The following is a 22,569-nucleotide window of genomic DNA, read 5'->3' as shown; positions in this document are numbered from 1 at the left end:
TCAATTAAAATACATATGTATGTATGTATATATGTGGTCTGTTCCTTTACTTTTGAAAATAGTAAATCCGGCAAAAGTAGTGAAAGTTGCAAACTACCCCCATATGAATTGTATGGTGTCTGAAGTAAAGGAACGCTTTTCGAGTAAAAAGTGGCAAAACTTGAAGATTCTTGCACGTAAAGGAACAGGGCTATGTATATTGCCATTCTTTTTTGTCCAGTTCGTACCTATCAGCTGATTTTTTGTCATATCTCTTTCGTAAATAAAAGATATAAGCGGTAATTTGCCTTTGCGTTCATCTTTAACGCCTTTTACTTTGACTACCTATTCGTTATTTGTCGGGGAACGTTTTCCAGTTTGTTCGGAACGCACAAATTGCTATAAAAATAAAATTTCCTGCAAATAATTAAATTTGTAATAACAAAAACAATAATAATTACAATTAAAAATAATGGATGTTGATGAACAAGCAGATCCCAATGAAGGTGGCGTATAATTATTGGAGCAAATTACAAAGATATGCTATAAATCAAATCACACAATTTGTTTTCTGTAGATACTAACATAAACGAAGCAACAGAAGGAGGAGACCAACATATTGCGTCGCATCCCAATACCAGAGAAATTACTGCCCCAGAACTCCAAAATGAAGTTATTGTTCAAGAAAAAATGTCAAAGGGACCTACCAACATCAATAATTCTGTTGAAGAACAACCCCATAGCCATAAGGAAAATGAAACAGCTGATGGTGTTAGTACTAGCAGAAGCCATACTTTGGATTTGAGTCCCGAAACAGGAGAAGAAGAACAGCAAATAAAAGATGCTGGCATTGATCCGAATTACCCACGAATATTAGTTAGACGTGTAAGTTTACCATCCAACTATGATGCCAATGCAGAAGAACCCTCAGCAATGGAAGAGGATAATGTTGTTAATGGTGGCGATAACGATGAACCATCCATGGTAGTAACTCCACCAAACGTTTTAGATTTATTTCACATTGACCGTGCCGAAGGTGATAGTGATGAAGGAAATGTTGCCGATCGTGCTGAGAATGAGGATTCCAATGGACAACAATCTATGACACAGGACCCTGTTACTAATGGCGAAACTCCACCAAATAATTTACATTTGTATGACCATGCCGAAGGCAGTGAAAATGGGAATATTGCCGATATATCAGATGAGAGAACAGAGGAAACCGTTGCTGATGTTAGTAGTAGCAGAAGCCATAGTTTGGACTTGAATCCCGAAGCTGCTAATGTCCAGCCAGGAGAGGAGGATCAGCAAAATGAACAGCAAATAGAAGACGCAGGCATTGATCCGAATTATCCACGCGTATTAGTTAGACGTGTCTCTCTACCATCCAACAATGATGCCAATGCAGAAGAACCCTTAGCAATGGAAGAGGACAATGCTGTCAATGGTGGCGGCGATAGCGATGAAGAAATTCCACCAAATGTTTTAGATCTACTTCACATTGACCGTGCCGATGGTAATGATGATGGAAATGTTGCCGATCGTGCCGAGGATGAAGATTCGGATATAGGTTCATGGTCAGATGATAATGAAGATGAAGCTGCAATAATTGAAAATCCTAATTTACGAGAATTTAGTAATCATTTTGTTGTCATACGTAATATGATTGCCCAAACAAGACGTAGCATGGCTGAGACTGAGGCCAATATTGGGCCATCTGAGATATTACCTCGCAACATGTTAATGCAACGTTTTCGCCGCATACTCTTCATACTGAACAATCGACGCAGGCGTCTTATACGTTTGGGCATGAATACCCCAGACGAAGAGAACCCTGAAGCAGAAGCTAATGCCGAAATGGAAGCAGCCAATGAGGAAAATGCATCACAACAAAATGAACAGGAAAATAATGCTGAACATAGTCAAAGTGAAGAGGGCAATGAGGAAGACAATATGACAATGGAACAAGAAGAGGAAATGAATGAAAATGCAGTACGTTTTGATACAAATCTTCCGGCAGAGCATTCTTATTTGGGACCGAATATGAATCGTGTTTCTGGTGTCAACTATTTAGATGCCGATCAATATATCAAATTGCGTTTATTTATCCATCAACACGTTTTGTTTCCCGGTGAAGTTCTGCCGTTTATGGTTGATAGTTCCACTACCATAATAGAAGGTGACATAGATGCACAAAATGGCATTCTGTTTGGTGTTTGTTTTCCCACACTGACAAATAACAATGCCGCAAATGCTGAGAGAAAAAATGACCACTTATTGTATGGTGTTACTTGTCAAATTTACGAGTTGGGAACCGATGATCGTGGCAATACATTGATCAAGTCTAGAGCATTGCAGAGATTTGTGACAAAAGTTAATGATTTGACAGTGTAAGTAAGCGGGGGAAATTTTGAGAGAATTCTACTGGCTAATAATCCAAAACATATTTTCCTTTCAGACCGCTTGAATACATAAATTCACATCCCCGCATGAAATGTACGGGTTTTGTTAAAATATTACCCGATATTTATCTACCCGAACCATTGAAACAAATGAATATGGGTTCAATGAATCGTTTTCGAGATAATCCGTCAATGCAAGAATCCTATAGACGTTTTCAGGCCGCCACTACACCTTGGCCGGCCCATGTCTACGAGACCCATAATATGACAACAATTATTGAAAAAGCTCGTACGCAATTGGCGCAGCACAAAATCGACACAATGCCCACAGATCCAACCCAGTTGTCTTATTGGTTAGTGCGTAATTTACATTTGCCGGAGAAAATGTTGAAATCAGTATTCTTGGCTAATACGGTGAATACACGTTTAAAATTAATTGCCAGTACATTTAAGGAGGTGAGATTTTCATGAATAGATTGGGGGTTATTCTGAGTGAAAACTCCCCGTTAGTTTTTGTTTTCAATTTCTCCTTTAATTTGAAAGGGCATAGAGACAAAACTCTCGGGAAGTTTTCATTCAGAATAACCCCCTTTGTGTTTTCTGGAAAGTGAAAATTTTCTTAATTATTTTTAGGAAGCCGTCTACATTTGTCGGACTTGTGGCACCCACATAGCAAATTGTCGAGAATTGTTTGCCATGTCCAAGCATGGAGTTCAATCCCAATATTGTAATTCTGGTATGTATCAATGAGAATGTTTTGTTGATTATGCTAATTATTCGTGTTTGTTTTTTAGCCGGTTATATCCATGAAACCAATACTGTCTATCAGGTTAATCGTCAAAATATTCTGTACAGTGGATCACCATCTACGGAATTCAGTTGGTTTCCGGGGTAAGTAGATTTTGTTAAGTTCCCAAAAAATGGAACCGTTGAGAGTAAACTGAAATATTTATTTTTGGAACAAACCGAATACTCTACCAGTTGGCAAAACAATCGGCTTTTTCCAAAATTTTAATTTTTTTCTAAGTGGACGGCCTTCTGCGGGATTTTTAAGACTTGTCCATAGTAGAGGACACATACAAATCTCGCGCACGGGAACAATTTTTTCTGATTGTAAATTTATTCCAAGTAGCAGAACTTTACACTAGGGAATTTTCGGAAATTCAGAGACCCATATCTCGGGATGCATGGCCTTCCTACCAACGAACTTTATATTTTTGTAATCAGGACGAAAAGATCTACCTGTGGTAAAAGTTTAGATTTTTCCGTCAGCTGGGAGAGTATTCAATTTATGACCATTTTTTCTAATCTCATTCTCATCATTAATTTTTAATTTCTACTTTCCATTTTAATTCATAACCTTTCTTCTTTTATTGTTCCAGCTACCAATGGCACATTATTGTTTGTAAAATATGTGAACATCATCTTGGCTGGGAATTTAAAGCAGTCGAACCAAATCTTATACCCAAACAATTCTTTGGTATCTCATCGGGCAGTGTTCGAATACGTTCGGCCAGCGAGCATGCCGATGATAATGTTCGAGGACAAAATGCTTTTTACAGTTTTATACGCCTCATGAATGCCGGTGTAAATATCGAATGAATGAGGTGGGGCACAGTGAAGCGTTTTTTCCATAAATGTTGGAGACGTTGCTGTAGTTGTTGCATAAGAAGAATCTGACGATCGATCACACACAAGAGTTGCATGTTAGAATTGTTAGGCTAAGGAGCAGAAGAAGGGGGGGAAGTTAGCGAAGGGACAGTTTTCTCCCCCATCATAAGGAAAAATTGTTTCATCTGTGCAGCGTACTTTTTCTTTTGGAAGTGTCGCAACGACATGGAAAAGCATAAACACAGAATAATTCTTTTAAAGAAAAACAAAAACACTAATTGATAAGAAGCTTAACGATTGCAAAGGTCGTTTAATAAAATATTGTTATTTATTATTTTTACAAAAAATTCTAATTTCGAAAATGTTTTGAAAAAATAAGAAATTATTATTAAATTAAATTTTTCACTTGTTCTAATAAGAAAAAAAATCTCCCTATTATTTTTTACATTATTTTTTATTACCGGAAAAGGACATGCATATTTGGATTAGGAAAGGCTTTAGATGCCTTGAGACTGGCATATAGATTTAAATAAAAAAATAATTAAATTAATTAAAATTTAAACAAAACATATTTACCACATGGGTTGAATGTTGTATTCGGTCAAGACCCTATTTCAAAACTAACTACATTATATACTAATTTAACAACAAAATATGTGTAATGAAAAACAAAAAAAAAAAAATAAGAAAATAATAAAATATACATTTGAAATGGAATTATTACAAAAATTAATTTGTGTTATTGTGTAGTTCGCGGTGTCAATTATTTGCGCCAAAATAATAAAAATAGTATAACAAATTTTCAATTGGGGGAGAGGCCATACACCTGGATTTTTTCTGAATTTTCATTAGGTCACTTAGAGAATGATGAGTACCAACGAACGTTCCTGATCGAAATTGTCATAACAAGGTTTAATATGAACGACTCCAGGACAACATAAATACCTAATAAATACCTACCTTACTAAAGAAAACTTATGTTTCATTCACCGAAATAGCAAAAAGAATCGACGACGACTTGTCGACCTAGATGTTTTAGATTTACTTCATATTGATCTTGCCGAAGGTAATGATGTTAGACATGTTGGCGACCGTGCCGAGGATGAATATTCCGATTTAGGTTCATGGTCAGAGGATAATGAAGATGAAGCTGCAATAATTGAAAAATCTAATTTACGAGAATTTAGAAACCATTTTGTTTTCGTACGTAATATGATTGCCCAAACAAGGCGTAGTGTTTCGGCCAGCGGTGGTCAACCCCATATCAAACCTACCAGTGTTCTGAACCTTCAGCTATTAATTTAATTGTAAAAAAGTGTAAATTTTAATACGGAAATATTAGTATTACTAAATTTGCTGTGGGCAACAAAACATGAGTTGTGTTACTATCCATGATCTACCCCTATGATGATATTTGAAGTTTGCAGCGTAAATCAGTAAATGCAAAACCACCTTGAGTGGCCTCTTTTGGAAATTGGACTTTTGTCCAAGAGGTGTATGTAGGACATACCCTAAATAATGGGACATTCCGAGGCCTAAATCTTTCATACCTGTTGCTTGTCATATCATGATCATAAGGACTACCAGCTACTACAATTTCAACGCGATCCGAGAAGAGGACTATACTAGATCGAAGCTTTCGGGTCTTTATGTCAGGCTGTATGGCTTTCTCCACGAAAAATAATTATGGGTTTATTCTGAACGAAACTTCCACGTATTTTTTTCTTTTTGTTGTTTCAACTTAAAGGAGAGAGTGAGAAAACTCACGGGGAATTTACGTTTAAAACAATCCCCTATATCTTTGTAAACAGGACCATTAGAGTTCCTTTAATAAAAATTTCAAAACGTGTGAAAGGTACTCGAAAAATAAATTTAAAGCGGGCCATACACTATCAAATTGGCTTGTCCATTCGATGAACTCCTTCTGTACGTGTGTGCTTGATAAGTGTGTAGCAAAGCATTCAATCAGCCTTCAATCTGCAACAGAAATCTTCAAATTTTCCTCTAAAAAACGAACGAACTTAAATTTTTTATTTCTTCCCAAACACAATGTTTTCTTTTTTCAAAATTTCTTTTTGACAATTTGGAAAATAAACCATATTTATCGGCATGGTAGAACAAGAAAAGGTAGCAGCAATACCCAGCTGACTGAACTGGGCTGTAGTGTTAGTGTCAAATTCCATACGACATTTTATATATTTATTTCTATGTTCGATGTATAATAGGGATATATATTTTTTGAAGAAAAAAATTATTCATCTGAAATAAAAACAATTTCCCATAAAGACTCCTTCATATCAATGACATGTAACCTCCTCCAGGTCCGAACGACATGTCGCACACTAAAACACCACTTATAGAGGCGGTACAATATTTGTTAATATGTGTGGTATTTTATTAAACTTGAAAATAATAATGCCCTAATAAACATGTGCTTTTTGTTTTCAAAAACAAAAGATTGAAACAGCTTCTCTTTTTTCAATGAATTACGAGCGACCCCAAACATTTTGGCAAGAATTCTACTTCCTGCGTGATATTGTGTATTTAGTGGAATGATACGGAAACATTCAAACTGAAAATCTAACCAGTTTTCATTCATGTTTTTCAAAATATTCAATCAAATGTGAAAAATTATTAGTTTTTTAAATTCCAATAATTTATAGACATTTCCTTATTTTGTTTACATTTATATTTGACACTAACGTTCCAAACAAAAACAAATTCCTTTGTGGTTGTTGTTCGAGTTGTATTTGTTGTAGTATTAACTTTACCTTGTATTTATTCTACCATGATTTATCGGATTGATTGGGTTTCATTTTGAAAATCAAAACTATTTTAATATTCCTCAATCCATAAAATACACACACACATTCTCATATTTTGAAAAATGTACACATACTATTACAAACGTTGACATCAAAATTTGACAGTACGGCACACAAAGTTTCGGCTAAATTGGATACTCGGTTCGTATATCATGCTCATCCGTTGCCGGCAAGGTTTTTCGAGTTTTGGGTCATTATCTCAGGATGTAAGGGCTTACAAACGAAATACATTACGGCTGGCTTCCGTATTGTCAATTGCTTTGTATTCGTGCATGAAACTAGGGGTTCTTAAGGCCTGCGTACATAAGCTGCCTTGCCTGCTTACCTTGCTTACTTCTGATAAAAGAATAAAAAAGAAAAGGGCAACCCAGTTCGAAATTTCCTCGGCCTTCTTTATTCTTTTATTTTTATTATGTCAAAAATGAAGCAGGAAAGCAAGGCAATCAGGCAGAGCAGCTTATGTACGCAGGCCTTTAGGCAGAGCAGCTTATGTACGCAGGCCTTTAAATCGAGTTCTATACTAGTCTTATGTCAGACTATGAAAATTTTCGTTGAAAACTCTTTGTCAGTTTCTTCTAATATTTCATTTGCATCCACACACATATATGAAATCAAATGAAAATGTTGATATTTCCGTTGCTTTACATTGGTTTGAGAGTTACGAATTTAAACACAAAGAATAATTTCAGATTACAGAACCTTGTGTACAGAGTTTCACCCCCTTCACACCTCTTGCCTATAAACTCATTTTCACGTACATGAAAATGTTCATAGTCTGGCATAAGACCTAGAGTAATTTTATGAAATTGCAGTAGTGGGGAAATCGATTTAAGAACCCCTAGTTTCAAGCACGAATACCATGGTGGAATAATGCTTGGTTTACATTTACGAAATCCACTCGATTTCAACTGTCAATTCCATTGCTTAAACATCAAATTAAATCCAATTGTTTTCAGATGAGATTTCATTTGACGTATACACAAAGGAATTGACATTTGAAATCGACTTGATTTCGTAAATGTAAATGTACTATAAGAAGGTGTTATATCAAATCATACCAAACGTTAAATTTGATCACAATAATGCATTGTTGTGAATTTCTTGTTTACATTTTGTATGCGATTTTATTCACAATAATGCATTTTGACAACTAATCTGAAAATCAGCTGTTTTTGGCGCTGTACCTTCTTATTGTGCCATGACGAATACTATACTAGAGTAATTTTATGAAATTGCAGTAGTAGGGAAATCGATTTAAGAATCCCTAGTTTCAAGCACGAATACCATGGTGGAATAAGAAGGTGTTACATCAAATCCAACCAAACGTCAAATTTGATCACAATAATGCATTGTTGTGAATTTCTTGTTTACATTTTGTATGCGATTTTATTCACAATAATGCATTTTGACAACTAATCTGAAAATAAGCTGTTTTTGGCGCTGTACCTTCTTCTTGTGCCATGACGAATACAAAGCAACTGACAATACGGAAGTCGGCCTACTTCAATGTGAACAAGACGGCAAGGAGCGCCTTCGGTAAATTTTTCAAAATGATCCCCGAACAGCTCTTAAACGTAACTTAATTGTAAATGTTGTAAGGGAGTTGTTTGATTTTCAAACTGTAATCCTAAAATCCTAATCGTATACTTAATGTTATCGCTGACAAAGTTCTCGTGCTTATGCTATTTTAGAGTTTTTGAACCTTTGTTCAGGAAGTATTATAATCGGGACCATCCATAAAACCTTCAATAAACTGCAAAAAAGTGAAAAATGTTAACTTTTTTTGGGTTAGTTACGCGATATAGTTTTTCCATATAGACCTTCTTGAAGCTTGATGTACACATAGCCCAGAAAGTCTGCGTTCACCTTACTACTTTTCAAAACTGATGCTAAAATTTTAATAAATAGGTAAATGAGATCAGTTTTTCTTTCATAAATATGTTATTGGCACTCTTTAGTACCAGAATAAAAAGAAAAATTCCAGAAAATATATTATTATTGCGAAGATAACGATAAAAAAGTATTACAACTGCTAAATTAGAGCCCCAAAAAGTCTGCGTTCACTTTGTATGTTGCAATAATACCGTTAGTTTTTTTGATTTTTTTTTTTGCAGTTTTTTTCCCATTTTTAATCAATATTAGGTGTGTTCGTTTACTCAAAAATTTGTGCAAATTTGTACAAGTTCAGTAACTTCTTGTAATCGGTTAAGGTCTTTTGCATTGTACTGTAAAGTAAACGAACAACATCCAGTAACAATTTGTACAAATTGTAAGTAAACGAACACCCTAATTGTCACAACTGATCATTCTGTGAGGTCGTTTGCACTCTTAACTTAAAAAAGTAAAGTATTTCAAGAATGGAAAACAAGGGCAAAGAAATTGGCATCGATAAAAGGAAAATTCTAGGTAAATAATGGAAAAAGCCATCGAAATATTGACGAAACTGTAGGTAGAACATATTAGTCTATACATAGAGTGATAATTAACTATGAACAAGCCGTTAAAACCCAGATCTGGGCATTATATAGGAGCCAAAAACCTTACAATCTCAGCAGTATACTTTGAAACGTTATCTTGTTGCAACCAAAATTTCGTAGCTAAGCCAAGTTCTTCTGCATTTTGGTTCAAATTGCGCTTCATGATGTTTAGGTAACCATACTTGTCCATTGTCGATTCAATAAATACAAGTTGGCCCACTCCAGAAGCTGCTACACACCCCCAAACCAAAACAGCACCCTCGCCATTTTTTACAGTGTAAACCAAGATTTTGTTTTTCAGGCGCTGTTCGAGTTTTCTCCAAACAGTTTGAAGTCCTTTTATTGCAAACATATAGAACATGCTTTCGTCCGAAAATATGACTTGATTCCGGAATACTGGAGGCTTGTTTATGTATTCATTAGCAAATTCAATATGCTTCTGCCTGTTCACTAGTGATATGTACGGCTTTCGCCGTTCGACTATACCGTGATATCCAGCTTTATGCAGTATTTTTTTGGATGCCATTTTCACATTTTCAACAATTTTCGAAATAATTATCGGACTGTTTGTTTTAACTATAGGTGTGTACGATAACCCAATAATTTGTACAAATTCGTACAAATTTTTGCTGAATGCTGTTCGATAACAAAATTATCCAGCAAAAGAGAGCGAGTTTGGAGAGATTTTTGGAGAGTTTTGTGACTGAGAACTTGCAAATTTTTGCTGGGAAAATTTAATCACCTGTTCAATGTAAACAACTCGAAATGTTAACATTTTTGCCCAAGAAAATTTCACAATTGCACATTTTTTTAGATTCTAAAGCGTTGTGGATAGGATTAAAGCATTAAATAAGTAAACTGCAATTTTAAAATTTATGTTTTTTTCCATTTGTTTTAAAATATCAAAAGAAACCAAAACAAATTTCAAACATTTTCGGAAACAGCTGACTTTCTTGCAAGTTTTTGCAAAATGCTGTTCGATAACTTTCTGCAATTTTTCTTGCTTGAGAGAGTAAATTTCACTGAGAGAGGTTGCTGGAACTGACTCAGTAATTATTGCTGGGAAAGTTATCGTACACACCTAATATTTATTAAAAATGGGAGAAAACTGCAAAAAAATTTAAAAAAAACTAACGGTATTATTGCAACATTCAAAGTGAACGCAGACTTTTTGGGGCTCTAATTTAGCAGTTGTAACACTTTTTTACCGTTATCTTCGTAATAATAATATATTTTCTTGAATTTTTTTATTTTTTATTCTGGTAGTAAAGAGTCCCAATAACATATTTATGAAAGAAAAACTGATCTCATTTACCTATTTATTAAAGTTTTAGCATCATTTTTGAAAAGTAGTAAGGTGAACGCAGACTTTCTGGCCTATGTGTATGTTTGTAAGATATAGTACGCGGGTACTCAACTTACGGCATTTGAACTGCCTACGAAACTGTGTGGCTGACTTCTGTAACGTCAGTTGCTTTGTTGTCATGAAACATTTCTGATGAAATTAGGCGTTCTTTATTTCATAAGATTTGTTTCATGACAAATCAACTGACGTTTCGAAAGCAAGTATATCAGTGTGAATGCTTTCCAAGACAGACTCGTAGATCAAGAGGTTTCCATTTATGCATTTGGACCTCTTTCTCTAGATCATGAAGATCTCTAATGACGTGCATTGGTGCAAGAAGTCTGTCCACAAGATTGTTCATGATGATAACGCAGGTACTGCATTTTGTTCCAGTACATAGCGCTAACATTTGCATACCACACAAGCACTGCATAGCTTGCAACAGACTGGTCTATTGCTTTATACGACAAGCTGCTGAACAGCGACTTGATAACCTCGTTCCGACTTAAAATTGCTATAATGTCAAATGTTGCACCCAATATCTGTTGGAATCTGTACACCATCAACAAATAAGTCCAGAGGGAGCCTAATTTCCGCAGTTCAAGTGGTGAAAAGGGAGACAGTAGATTTAGCGGTGGATATTTTCATATTCCTCGGATAAACAAAACTGAACGATTAAATATCTATATAACTGTAAGTCAGTTATATAGATATTTAATCGTTCACGTATGTCATTGACGAAAGTCAAGATCGTACAATAGTACAGGTAGAAATGTTCCGAAGATTTTCTTCTTTCTCTCTAAACGTCTTCGACTTCTTATTTCTGGATACCACAAACGGCTGTCAAACACACATATACAGTTGTATAGCTGACTATTCAACGTTTCAAACACGGCTGGAGGGAAGTCTTCTCGATGCCCTTTGTAGTATACAAATCAAATGCCTTTTTATCGATCGTTATCCATCCTTCAAGGTTGTAATCAATTTTATTCCAGCATAAACCTAACAATATTCATATAATAATATGTAGATAATTATAATAAAGTATATATAGAATATATTAAATTTTCATTTTTCATCGTATTCAATGTATAGTACATCTAACATAGGATATAAACCAAAGGCATACTAGTAGATAACATATTTGTGTACGTAGGTATGTATGAATATACTTTAAGTAATTTTTATATATGATATTAGCACGAATGTAGTCACCATACAGGTGATTCAAAACAAAAAAAAAAGTTAATTTATATGTATTTTACAACAAAGTGTTTTCTTTTAGTTAATAACTCATTCAGTCAATTTCTGCTCCAAATAAAAACCAATATAAAATAAAGTCTTCTATGCATTTTTCACATTTTTTTTTTTTTTTGTTAAAGATCAAAGCAAAAATTTGTCACATATAAAATCACTTTCGAAACAACCCGTTTCCATTCTTGTTTCTTCGTTTTTTGTTATGTCGTCTCTACAGTCTATAGATCAGATGAAAAGTAAATACGATTTCTTTTGGGTCAGAAATCACCAACAGTATGTGATATAAATTCATAATTATTTTCCATACTGTGCAGCAAATCAAGACTTTCATCGCGAAAATGTTCCTCAACATGTTCACAAAACGATTCAAATGGTATGGTACTATCGTATAATTTACCACACATTGGACATATTTTATTGGCTTCATCAGCCAAGATTTTTTCTTGTAGAATATTCAAATGATTTGTTGTTGGTGGTGGTGAAGCTTCTTCCGGGTGTTTCTCTAGGACTAAAGGAGTCACACTAGCTATACCTCCCTTGGCTGGTAATTCATTGAAATTATATGAATGATTATTGTGATTTATATATTTGGAATCATTATTTAAACTTTCATCGGTTTCGAGGCTTTTATCAGCCATTTCAGGTTTATGGCTTTTCTTTGCGCAATCAGGGCAGGGTTGTAGAGCTGGAATTATAAAACAAATGAGAGAAAAATTAGTGATAATTGAAAAGAAAATCAGAAATATTTTAGTCTAAGAAAACTATAAACGGAGTACGTCTCGTTTTTGGGTACCTCTCGGAACGGGCTGTAAAGTTTACGCTGATCAAAATAATGTATATACTTTCTCGGGGACATCCAGTAAAATGTCAAGACCCATATCTCGGGAAGTATGGACATCCTCGGTAAAGCTAACCGGTTCAGGTTCCTAAGAACCACAATGGTAAAAATGTCACCTCGATCCGAGAGATGCCCATAAAGAAGGCAGTGGTATTAAAATAAGGCATTTCCGAAAAGTCAAGGCCCATATATCGGGAAGTATGGACTTCCCCATGAAAGCTATAAATCGTTGTGGTCAGGGTCTCAAGGACTACCTATGGTGATGGACTTAAGCCCTAAAAAGAGATCTCTGGATGAAACCGGGAGACAATAATAGTATGACCAAAGAGAAATCACAGGTCATTTGTTTCACCAGGCAACAATATGTTTATGTCTGACGAACGGTGGTATTTCCCAAAAACTCCGAGGGGAGCGTATTTATTCACCGGAGCTCTCAACCACCACTACCTTAGGTTCCCCTAAACCATATTTAAGCTCTCCAGTATAGGATAGAAGTTTCCACTTCTCCTTTAAGCGGCGTTCTAGTAAATAGCTTTACATTCAATTACTTACCAATTCGACTCTCTAGTAAAGCAAATACGGAATTTAATTCCTTTTGTTGTTTCATTGCCTCTTGACGCATTTTTGCCAAATTCTCAATGCATTTCTTTGTTTCGGCATTGAAGTCTTGTTCCTGCGTGGCGCTTGAGCTATCATCATTTAAGTAACCAAAACCCATGGTAACCTCTGAAATTGCTTCTTCATTGGCAGTAGTCATCACTGGTTTATTTGTACAATCACCATCACCATATACCTCCAATGCTTCCCCTTCTTCCAAACTAATATCACGCATATCCGATTCACAGCTTTCGACGGTCTTTTGACGTACATTAGGATTGGGTGAATTAACTGATTTTAAAGTGAATGTTTTTGATCTTATTAGGTTTTGATTCGATAAACCGCCACCACTATTACCACCACGGGGACTTCCCTCATTGGCTGACGCTGTCGCTTGATCGGATGTTTCACTCTCTTTGGCTATTTGTGAAAGTCTTGACCAAAGTTTACGATTTTCCGATGAAACCATATTAATATGGGCCTGCAGTTGTTCATTGAGACGTTGTAATTCGGATACTTGAAGACGTAATTGAAACGTTTCAGCAACTCCACCGCCAGTATTGGAGTTTGTGTTGCAATTGGCATTTTGTGTCAGACGTTCTCTTAGTTTTTGGTTTTCTTCTTCAACATCTTTCAAGAGTTTTTGCTGAAGAATACATCGATCTTTCATAGTATCCAAAGCGACCCGCAGGGCCAAATGTTGCTTTTGTTGTCCATTAACATTGTCCATTGTAAGCGAGTTTGTCGTATTTCTTTAGCCAAAAAGTCCAAGAAGATATTCCAATAGTTTATAAAACATTTGTAAACTGCGTAAAGACGATGAGTTTCCGAAAGAAGAAAAACAAGAAAAACACAAAGAAATACTGGGGCTGGGATACGCAAACCGAAGTGTAGGGTACCATAGATTGAAAGCAATGTTGGCACCATTCGTAAAGGCCTCGGCACATACGGTCCGTTGAGTGTCGCCTTACGCGTCAAAAACAACAACAACCACATGAAAACAGTTAAGTGATGCTAATTTTAATTTTATTGCGGAAATAGCAACTCTAATTGTATTATTTTTTTGTAGAACAAAGTTGAAAAAATCCATTTTTTGTTATATTCTTTTTTATATTTCATAAAATACAACATTTTTGCTTCCTTTGTCCCTTCACTGGCGGACAAATTGTTTTGTTTTGGCAAGTCAGCTGATTGTTTTCTGGTTTTTACTGGGAAGGTGTCTGTTTACTTTTTACAAATTTCTTGCAAAAGAGAATAAAAACTTTTTTGAAATTTTGCCTGTTAGGGCGAAGATCATTTTTTTTAATGATTTTATTAATTTTCTCGTTTAGAGTTAAGCTTAATGATCTGAAATTATTTGCAAGTGAAAAAGGAAAGCCATGGACTCGAACCCACATAGTCACCAAATTACGTTACCTGGTTTCATTGGTGGTAAAGCAAATCTTCGGACGTATCGACTATGTAATGGCTTCTCTGTCCTAGAACTTATCGTTTTTCAAATGCAAATGTGTTTTTATACATTAACGGATATTTGGCCGTTGAAATGTATTTTGAAAAACATATCAAAAAAATGTTGTCACGGCGTGTTAGCGTTCAAAGCCAAAACTCATAACTTCAAAGGCATCGCAAAAAGCGGTTGTTGTGAAGAAAATACATTTCAACGGCCAAATATCCGTTAATGTATAAAAACACATTTGCATTTGAAAAACGATAAGTTCTAGGACAGAGAAGCCATTACATAGTCGATACGTCCGAAGATTTGCTTTACCACCAATGAAACCAGGTAACGTAATTTGGTGACTATGTGGGTTCGAGTCCATGGCTTTCCTTTTTCACTTGCAAATAATTTCAGATCATTAAGCTTAACTCTAAACGAGAAAATTAATAAAATCATTAAAAAAAATGATCTTCGCCCTAACAGGCAAAATTTCAAAAAATAAAAAATAGGCTGAGCCCGGCTGGGATTTGAACCCACGTCCTTGAAAAACATATCAAAAAAATGTTGTCACGGCGTGTTAGCGTTCAAAGCCAAAACTCATAACTTCAAAGGCATCGCAAAAAGCGGTTGTTGTGAAGAAAATACATTTCAACGGCCAAATATCCGTTAATGTATAAAAACACATTTGCATTTGAAAAACGATAAGTTCTAGGACAGAGAAGCCATTACATAGTCGATACGTCCGAAGATTTGCTTTACCACCAATGAAACCAGGTAACGTAATTTGGTGACTATGTGGGTTCGAGTCCATGGCTTTCCTTTTTCACTTGCAAATAATTTCAGATCATTAAGCTTAACTCTAAACGAGAAAATTAATAAAATCAATAAAAACTCCTTACTCTCTGAGAAAGTTCTTGCTGGACAATTCTTGCTGGAAAAGTAACCAGACTCACTAATGGCCATACGGTCCGTTCTACGTCGCGTCACGCGTTAAAAACAACAACCACATGAAAAATGTGTGAGTGATGCCAAGTTTGTTCTTGAAGTTTTCATGTGGTTGTTGTAACGCAAAGCTCAATGCGCCGTATGTGCCCCGGCACCTACAGTCCGTTGTGTGACGCGTTGCGCGTTGAAAACAACAACCATATGAAAAATGTGTAAGTGATGCCAAGTTTGTTCTTGAAGTTTTCTTGGGGTAGTTGTAGAGCAACGCTCAACGCGCCGTATGAGCAGCGGCCTTTAATGGCCCCGGCACATACGGTACGTTGTGCGTCGCGTTACAACAACCACATGACAACTTCAAGAACAAACTTGGCATTACTTACATTTTTTCATGTGGTTGTTGTTTTTAACGCGTGACGCACAACGTACTGTATGTGCCGGGGCCATAAGAGCTCGGCACATGCAATCCATTCTGTGACCCGCTAAGCATTGAAAACAACAACCACATCAAAAATGTGTAAGTTATGCCAAGTTTGTACTTAAACTTTTCATGTGGTTGTTGTAACGCGGCACTCAACGGACCGTATGTGCCGGGACCTTTAGTAGGTAAACTCGGCTTATGGCTTTTTTTGTTATTGTGGCCTATTCTGTCATCTCTCAAAAGCAGTGATGACATTAGCTCTGTTCCTTTACGTTCAAGAATTTTCAAGTTTTACCTCTTTTTACTCGAAAAGCGTTCCTTTACTTCAGATACAATACAATTCATATGGGAGCAGTTTACAACTTTTACTACTTTTGCCGGTTTTGGCATTTTCTGAGGTAAAGGAATAGACCAATTTTTTACTGTTGTTGGCATAATGCACAATCGCTCAGTTGAGAGCCGCGCGAAAAAACTTGGCATCATTTACACTCTATTCACCAAAACAATATCAGCTGTTTCTCGTAGGAATATTTTGTGGGAAACAATGCTTTTCTCGCGTAACATAATAACAAATTGCTTTAAATTTAAAAGAAAACTCTACCAAACGCACAAATATTCTACGGAGGCCAAGAGTCATGGTCTTAAGGTATTGTTTTTTGGTACGGATAAATTTTCCCTGCCCAGTTTGAAAGTGTTACACAAGCATAATCGAAGGTTAGTAACATGATGGCTTCTCTCAATCCGTTTATGAACATAATGCGATTTCTTTATTTGAAGCAATGATAGTTTGGGAGTGGTGACATCTTTCAAGAGTCCGGCAAATTGTGTACGTGTATATGCGGAGCAACAGAAATTGCCACTACATAAATGGCCCATTACACCGGAGCATTGTCAGCCGTTTGATTTGGGAGTTGTGGTGTCATTTGGTCACCTAATACCCACACATATTATAGAAGCATTTCCCTTGTAAGTAGTTTAATGCAATCCCTATTAACAGAGAATAACGATTTGGAATTGTTTGCAGAGGCATGATTAACTTACATGCAAGCTTATTGCCTCGCTGGCGTGGCGCTGCCCCCATTATCTATGCCATTATGAATGGTGATCAGGAAACTGGTGTTAGCATTATGCGTATTGAACCCAAACGTTTTGATGTTGGTGATGTAGGTAGGCAGTTTCACAGTGGGGTGACCAGTTTTAATAACATTATTCTTTTAAATTGTAGGTGTTTGCCCAGCAGAAAGTTAAAATAGAACCAGGTGTATTTATGCCCGAATTACATAAGGAGTTATCGGAAAAAGGTGCAGATCTACTGTGGCAAGTTATATCTGGCTACCCTCAGAGTTTTGAAAACCCCATGAAACAAAATGATCAAGAGGCAACACATGGTAAGTGGATATTTCTTTAAACTGTATGCCGGATATTGAATGATTGTGAAGAGGAAATATGAGCTTTTGGGAAGGGACATTTTTTCTTTCTTTCTTTTCTATGATTACGACAATCTTTTAGTATCTGGCATAAATTTTTGCAATTATGATTTCAGAAAACAACTGTGCCTTCTTTATATTTCAGCTCCCAAAATAACACCGGAAATTTATGAAATCAATTGGAATAACTTAACAGCCCTGCAAGTGTACAATCGTTATCGTGCATTATATAGCTTTAAATCTTTGACATCGAAATTCCAACAAAAGTCTATAGAGTTATTGGAAATAACTTTACCTCCTCAAACGCCTTCATCGGTTAACTCCAGTTCATCACCAGGTTCTTTGTTCTATCATAATAAACGTAAATGCTTGCGGGTACAATGTGCCAATAATACATTCATTGAAGTCCACCGGTTACGTATTGAGGGGAAGAAGGCCATGAGCGCCATGGATTTCAATAATGGATTCCTTAAGAAATTACAGTCGAATGAAATGGAATTTCATTATAATAAAGTTGTTTGTTGCTAGTAAAATTGAAACATCAAAATAACTGTTCTTATAGTAAGTTGCATGTGCCATGGTAAGTAGTTCACATTTAGGAAATTCACTCGATTTCAACTGTCAATTCCATTGCTTAACCGTCAAATGAAATCCAATGGATTTCAGATGAGCTTTCATTTAACATATACGGAAAGGAATTGACAGTTGAATCGAGTGGATTTTAACTTGACAGATCAAAAAATGACCTTGATATGCTTCATTTTGTGTTGCGGAGGGCCATACTTTCCGAGATATGGACATTCAAAGTTACGCAAGTACCATCAAATTGAATTTTTGGTTTGAAAGCCAACCAAGTCAATATTGGTATTATGTTAAAGCCTGGGAAGACTAGATCATAAGTGTTCGTTGGTGGACAGAGTCCAACATCGGTTGGCATGATAAAATTTCCTTTTAAAAGATGCAAGTTTTCGTGGGTAGATACATACGGAACTTTGAAGTCCCGTATATCGGGTATGGTCTTCCGCAACACAAAATGTACCACCTACCACAAAGAGATCAGCGATCAAGCTTTAAACTTGAATTAAGCCAGGTGCCTTTAAACCGGCGTACTTTTTAAGTCGTCCAATATAGATGTAGTTTCATGTCGACTATCCCCAGTCAAGGTGTTTCATAGCAAAAAACATTGTTGCTCTATTCACGCATTATTAATCCCAATCACACCTCTACCACAAGATAAACGTTTTAACAATTTATTTAAACAAAAAAATTACACATTCTTACAATGACCACACTTTAGGCCAAATCATTGGGTTTAACTTCTTTGGAATTTGATGGTTGTTGGGTGGTTTTCTGCAATAGATTCTTCGTAAACCATACGGGACGTGGTTTAGGCATTTCAACAATACGTTTTCCATTTAAAACTTCCGATGGCTGTTCACCACGTTCACCTTCATACAGAACAACAACATCTTGTTCGACGGGATTGAGACCCAATTGTTCTTGAATTTTATCTTGCATTTGTTGTGTCTCCTCACGCACCTTGTTATAACAATGTGGACACAAGTGACCAGCTTCATAATCATGACCACATTGATTGCATGAACGTAAGTGCGTCTTAACACGCAACAATTTCCAATTGTATTCGGGATAACCAAATTTACGATTTAAACGTTTCTCCACAGTACGTCTATGTTTGGGCACAGCCCATAAGATACCATCACCAATGATGTCCTTCAATGAGCGGGAGGGAGTTTGATTGCGGGTGATGCGATCATATGTCGATGGTAGGCCGGCCACAGCTAAGGCTAGGTAGTTGGAAATAGTAGAGAATGAGCATTTTTGTAAGATGACATGTAAAACAGTATCAGTCGGCTTTGCCGACAGAGATATAGCCTCAGCCTATGTGAATTGGAACTTTCATCTACGACAGATCGAATGTATTTAGAGTCTTTTCTGAATTTTGTCTATTTTGGAAGTGGACCACTAGTCATTTTAGTGGGTCATCGTATAAATTTCGGACCAGTCCACGAAAACATAATATCGCTGTAAACAGGACCACAACGGACAGCATAGGTATACATTTCCAAATGATCTTCGAACAGACTCTAAACTGCACTTAGACACAAATGTTGAACTTTTGTGGGGGAGGTATCCTAAGGGGCCGATATGGGCCACGATAAACTAAATTTCAAAAGATATCGTGCATACCATTTTAGTGACATTTTTTTAAATATTGGGGGAAGTACTGGAAGTTGTGGGCCGGTATTGCCCATCTTCGAACTGAAACTAAGTGTGGACAAACAATGACGAAAGCAAACTTTGGACCAAATCGGTTGATCAGTTCGAGAGTTATCGTACTCTCAATCCACACATATGTCACTATAGGGGTTTTTACACCTTTCGGGCTGTTTTCTCAAAAAGCATGGATTTTCCTCTGGAAAAACTGTTACCGTCGTAATTGAGGCAGCGAATGCAAGTTGCTGCAATAAAAATCAAAGTGATTCGAGAGCAGGTTTTAAAGTGAACTTATCCGAAAGTTTGTGTTGGAGGTACATGAAGGAGTGAAGAAGGAGACCATATTTGAACCTGATCTATATCTGGTAGATATGTTAGGATGTGTAAAGTATGGACCAAATCGGTCACTCCCTTCAAGTGTTATGGTGCGAACAATTTGTCCGAACATTTTTTAACTTTTATGGGGAGGGAGGTACCTGAAGGAGTAGGCAGATAAGACTTATCTTCGAACTTAAAATAAGTTTGGACAAAATATAAAAAAAAAATTTTGACCAAACCGAGAGTTATGTGCGCTCCAGCCAGACAGACGGACGGACATGGCTAAATCAACCCCAAATTGTCTGAAACGGATTTCGTCCAAACATACTTGAGGTATAAAACCATTCTTTATATGAGGCACATTTTGTCCGTATGAAAGTGTATATACCCTCGTTAGCATAAATGCTGAGGGTATAAAAATCGATGGTGTTTTTGTTACCTGGAGGCAATGATCCCTGTGGAAATATGGCCGGAAGCAAAGATTCCAATCTTTGCAAGAAGTTTGAGATATATACCGCAAGATTTCGCGACATTTTTATTTAAAATTTTACCGAGTAAAAATAAAAATGCGGCGGCTCGGCTATTACGAAAACAATTGTCTGTCTTCAATTTTCTTTATTTCTGACATTTGGCACTAGAGTGTAGCCAGATTGCAATAGCGACATGGGATGTGCCACATTGTAAAGAATTTTTTTCTGGTATGAACACTTGGATTTATGCTCTCTTTCATTGGTCTGTTCCTTTACTTTTGAAAATGGTAAAACCGGCAAAAGTAGTAAAAGTTCTAAACTGCTCCCATATGAATTGTATGGTCTCAGAAGTAAACGAACGCTTTTCGAGTAAAAAGTGGTAAAACTTGAAGATTCTTGCACGTAAAGGAACAGAGCTCATGTCTGCTTTTAATTGGTCTGTTCCTTTACTTCTGAAAATGGTAAAACCGGCAAAAGTAGTAAAAGTTGAAAACTGCTCCCATATGAATTGTATTGTGTCTCATGGTATAAGTATAGAGGTAGATTTAAATGAAAAAAATCTATAGAACCCTTGTTTTTCCTGAATTCCTAAAACTTCAAAATTAAGCAACAAGTGGGTTTGTTTACAACACCAATTTTGAGCATTTTATAAAAATCGCGAAAAATGAATGAAGGACCAATGTTTCTCCGCATAATCAAGTTGTGGATATGATAAAATGTTTATTTCAATGATAACCTGACGAATTATGTACATACAAATGTTCCAAAAATAATTTTAAAAATCATTGAATTCGATTGTTTTTAAAATTGTTTGACATTTTATTCAAACACCACACACACATACACAGTTTGTGTATATTGTTTTGAAGTTTTAGGAATACTCGAATGAAAAAATTTAAATTGACATAAAGCTTTGGCTAACCTTTCTTATTAAACCATGTTGTGTCTGAAGTAAAGGAACGCTTTTCGAGTAAAAAGTTGTAAAACTTGAAGATTCTTGAACGTAAAGGAACAGGGCTAATGTATGGAATGTCCCAAAAAGCCATGTCTAAAGCGCTCGGCACATACGATGCGTTGAGCGTCGCGGTACAACAACCACATGAAAAAAGTGTAAGTGATGCCAAGTTTTTTGAAAAACAACAATCTGACTGACGCATTAAAGTTAAACATAATTTAACTGTTTTGGGACAACGCGTGTCCCAAAGTGTCACTAAAGCCCTCGGCACATAAGCGCTCGGCACATACGGTCCGTTTAGTGACACGTTGGGACACACGTTGTCCCAAAAACGTTAAATTATGTTTAACTTTAATGCGGCAGCCATATTGTTGCTTTCAAAAAACTTGGGTTCACCTACATTTTTTTCATGTGGTTGTTGTAACGCAACGCTCAACGCACCGTATGTGCCGAGCGCTTAAACGGACCGTATGTGCCGAGGGCTTTAAATACGTATGTAAGCACATACTAATAATCCTGCCTTCCATAGTACAATAATCTAGCCCTGCCTTTTGCTAACCCTGCGTTTACAAATGCCAGTATTGGCAAGACAATAGCAAAAATACAAACCTTTTTCACAAATACATTTATAAATTTTTAAATATGTATAGAGAAAAGTATGAATGTATTGGTGAAAATGGTTTGTAACTTTGCTATTGTCTTGCCAATACTGTCTGTGTGTAAACGCCTAGTAAACTACGGCACATGGTAGAATAAAGTAAAGGTAGGCCACAGCTAACAGCTAATTACAATTTTTTTATTTTTATGGCCTAATCTGTCAAAAGCAGGGTTGGCATTTTATACTGTTTTTGACATTATGCAATCATAAAGGTAGATGCATCGCTGAATTGTTCCAACAAAAAACTTCTGCTGTAACACTATATCGTAAATTGAAAACAAGGACAAAAAATATGTATTCGCGTGGCAAAAAAAATTGTTGATTTTTTATCAAAACTTACGAATGAACGATTTATTAAATATTGATATTAATTT

General features: G+C 36.1%; 4 protein-coding genes across 5 annotated transcripts; 2 read left to right on the top strand and 2 right to left on the bottom strand.

Moving 5' to 3' along the window:
- The first annotated feature begins 62 nt into the window (after window positions 1-62).
- Window positions 63-4,721, top strand: ohgt (E3 ubiquitin ligase component cereblon). 2 transcript variants are annotated; one of them, XM_073962163.1, is made up of 6 exons: window positions 63-485; window positions 557-2,369; window positions 2,438-2,837; window positions 3,015-3,117; window positions 3,176-3,272; window positions 3,764-4,721. In XM_073962163.1, the coding sequence occupies exons 1-6, from the start codon at window positions 452-454 to the stop codon at window positions 3,981-3,983; spliced, it is 2,667 nt and encodes an 888-aa protein (XP_073818264.1). In that variant the 5' UTR covers window positions 63-451; the 3' UTR covers window positions 3,984-4,721. The 2 variants fall into 2 exon arrangements, 1 of the variants encoding a protein (XP_073818264.1); XR_012409219.1 differs by having other exon boundaries at window positions 324-485; window positions 3,176-3,407; window positions 3,549-4,721.
- Window positions 4,722-11,583: 6,862 nt separating this feature from the next.
- Window positions 11,584-14,244, bottom strand: spn-F (C2H2-type zinc binding domain-containing protein spindle-F). The gene is made up of 2 exons (XM_073962162.1): window positions 13,287-14,244; window positions 11,584-12,581 (listed from the first exon to the last, which is right to left on the bottom strand). Exons 1-2 carry the CDS (start codon window positions 14,059-14,061, stop codon window positions 12,154-12,156), a joined length of 1,203 nt encoding a protein of 400 aa, XP_073818263.1. The 5' UTR covers window positions 14,062-14,244; the 3' UTR covers window positions 11,584-12,153.
- Window positions 14,245-16,601: 2,357 nt separating this feature from the next.
- Window positions 16,602-18,106, top strand: LOC141391424 (methionyl-tRNA formyltransferase, mitochondrial). The gene is made up of 5 exons (XM_073964319.1): window positions 16,602-16,846; window positions 16,910-17,098; window positions 17,157-17,295; window positions 17,358-17,520; window positions 17,705-18,106. Exons 1-5 carry the CDS (start codon window positions 16,677-16,679, stop codon window positions 18,085-18,087), a joined length of 1,044 nt encoding a protein of 347 aa, XP_073820420.1. The 5' UTR covers window positions 16,602-16,676; the 3' UTR covers window positions 18,088-18,106.
- A 689-nt stretch (window positions 18,107-18,795) lies between these two features.
- Window positions 18,796-20,743, bottom strand: mRpL32 (mitochondrial ribosomal protein L32). Its single transcript, XM_073964318.1, has 2 exons — window positions 20,552-20,743; window positions 18,796-19,364 (listed from the first exon to the last, which is right to left on the bottom strand). Exons 1-2 carry the CDS (start codon window positions 20,643-20,645, stop codon window positions 18,853-18,855), a joined length of 606 nt encoding a protein of 201 aa, XP_073820419.1. The 5' UTR covers window positions 20,646-20,743; the 3' UTR covers window positions 18,796-18,852.
- Window positions 20,744-22,569: the final 1,826 nt, after the last annotated feature.

The sequence above is a fragment of the Musca autumnalis genome, unplaced genomic scaffold (genome assembly GCF_047663935.1).
Source record: "Musca autumnalis isolate F117 unplaced genomic scaffold, ASM4766393v1 scaffold_1, whole genome shotgun sequence".
NCBI lineage: Eukaryota > Metazoa > Arthropoda > Insecta > Diptera > Muscidae > Musca > Musca autumnalis.
The sequence above is the reverse complement of the archived record's forward strand: the minus strand, read 5'-3'. Positions and strand labels throughout refer to the sequence as shown.

Coding starts and splice junctions, on each gene's coding strand:
- mRpL32 (XM_073964318.1), bottom strand. CDS start 20,645: ATGTCGCGAAATCTTGCGGTATATATCTCAAACTTCTTGCAAAGATTG. Junction 19,365..20,551: donor ACAGGGATCATTGCCTCCAG/GTAACAAAAACA, acceptor CCAACTACCTAG/CCTTAGCTGTGGCCGGCCTA.
- ohgt (XM_073962163.1), top strand. CDS start 452: ATGGATGTTGATGAACAAGCAGATCCCAATGAAG. Junction 2,838..3,014: donor TTGCCAGTACATTTAAGGAG/GTGAGATTTTCA, acceptor AATTATTTTTAG/GAAGCCGTCTACATTTGTCG. Junction 3,273..3,763: donor GAATTCAGTTGGTTTCCGGG/GTAAGTAGATTT, acceptor TTATTGTTCCAG/CTACCAATGGCACATTATTG.
- LOC141391424 (XM_073964319.1), top strand. CDS start 16,677: ATGCTTTTCTCGCGTAACATAATAACAAATTGCTTTAAATTTAAAAGA. Junction 16,847..16,909: donor TTACACAAGCATAATCGAAG/GTTAGTAACATG, acceptor CTTTATTTGAAG/CAATGATAGTTTGGGAGTGG. Junction 17,099..17,156: donor ATTATAGAAGCATTTCCCTT/GTAAGTAGTTTA, acceptor AATTGTTTGCAG/AGGCATGATTAACTTACATG.
- spn-F (XM_073962162.1), bottom strand. CDS start 14,061: ATGGACAATGTTAATGGACAACAAAAGCAACATTTGGCCCTGCGGGTC. Junction 12,582..13,286: donor TTTACTAGAGAGTCGAATTG/GTAAGTAATTGA, acceptor TTATAATTCCAG/CTCTACAACCCTGCCCTGAT.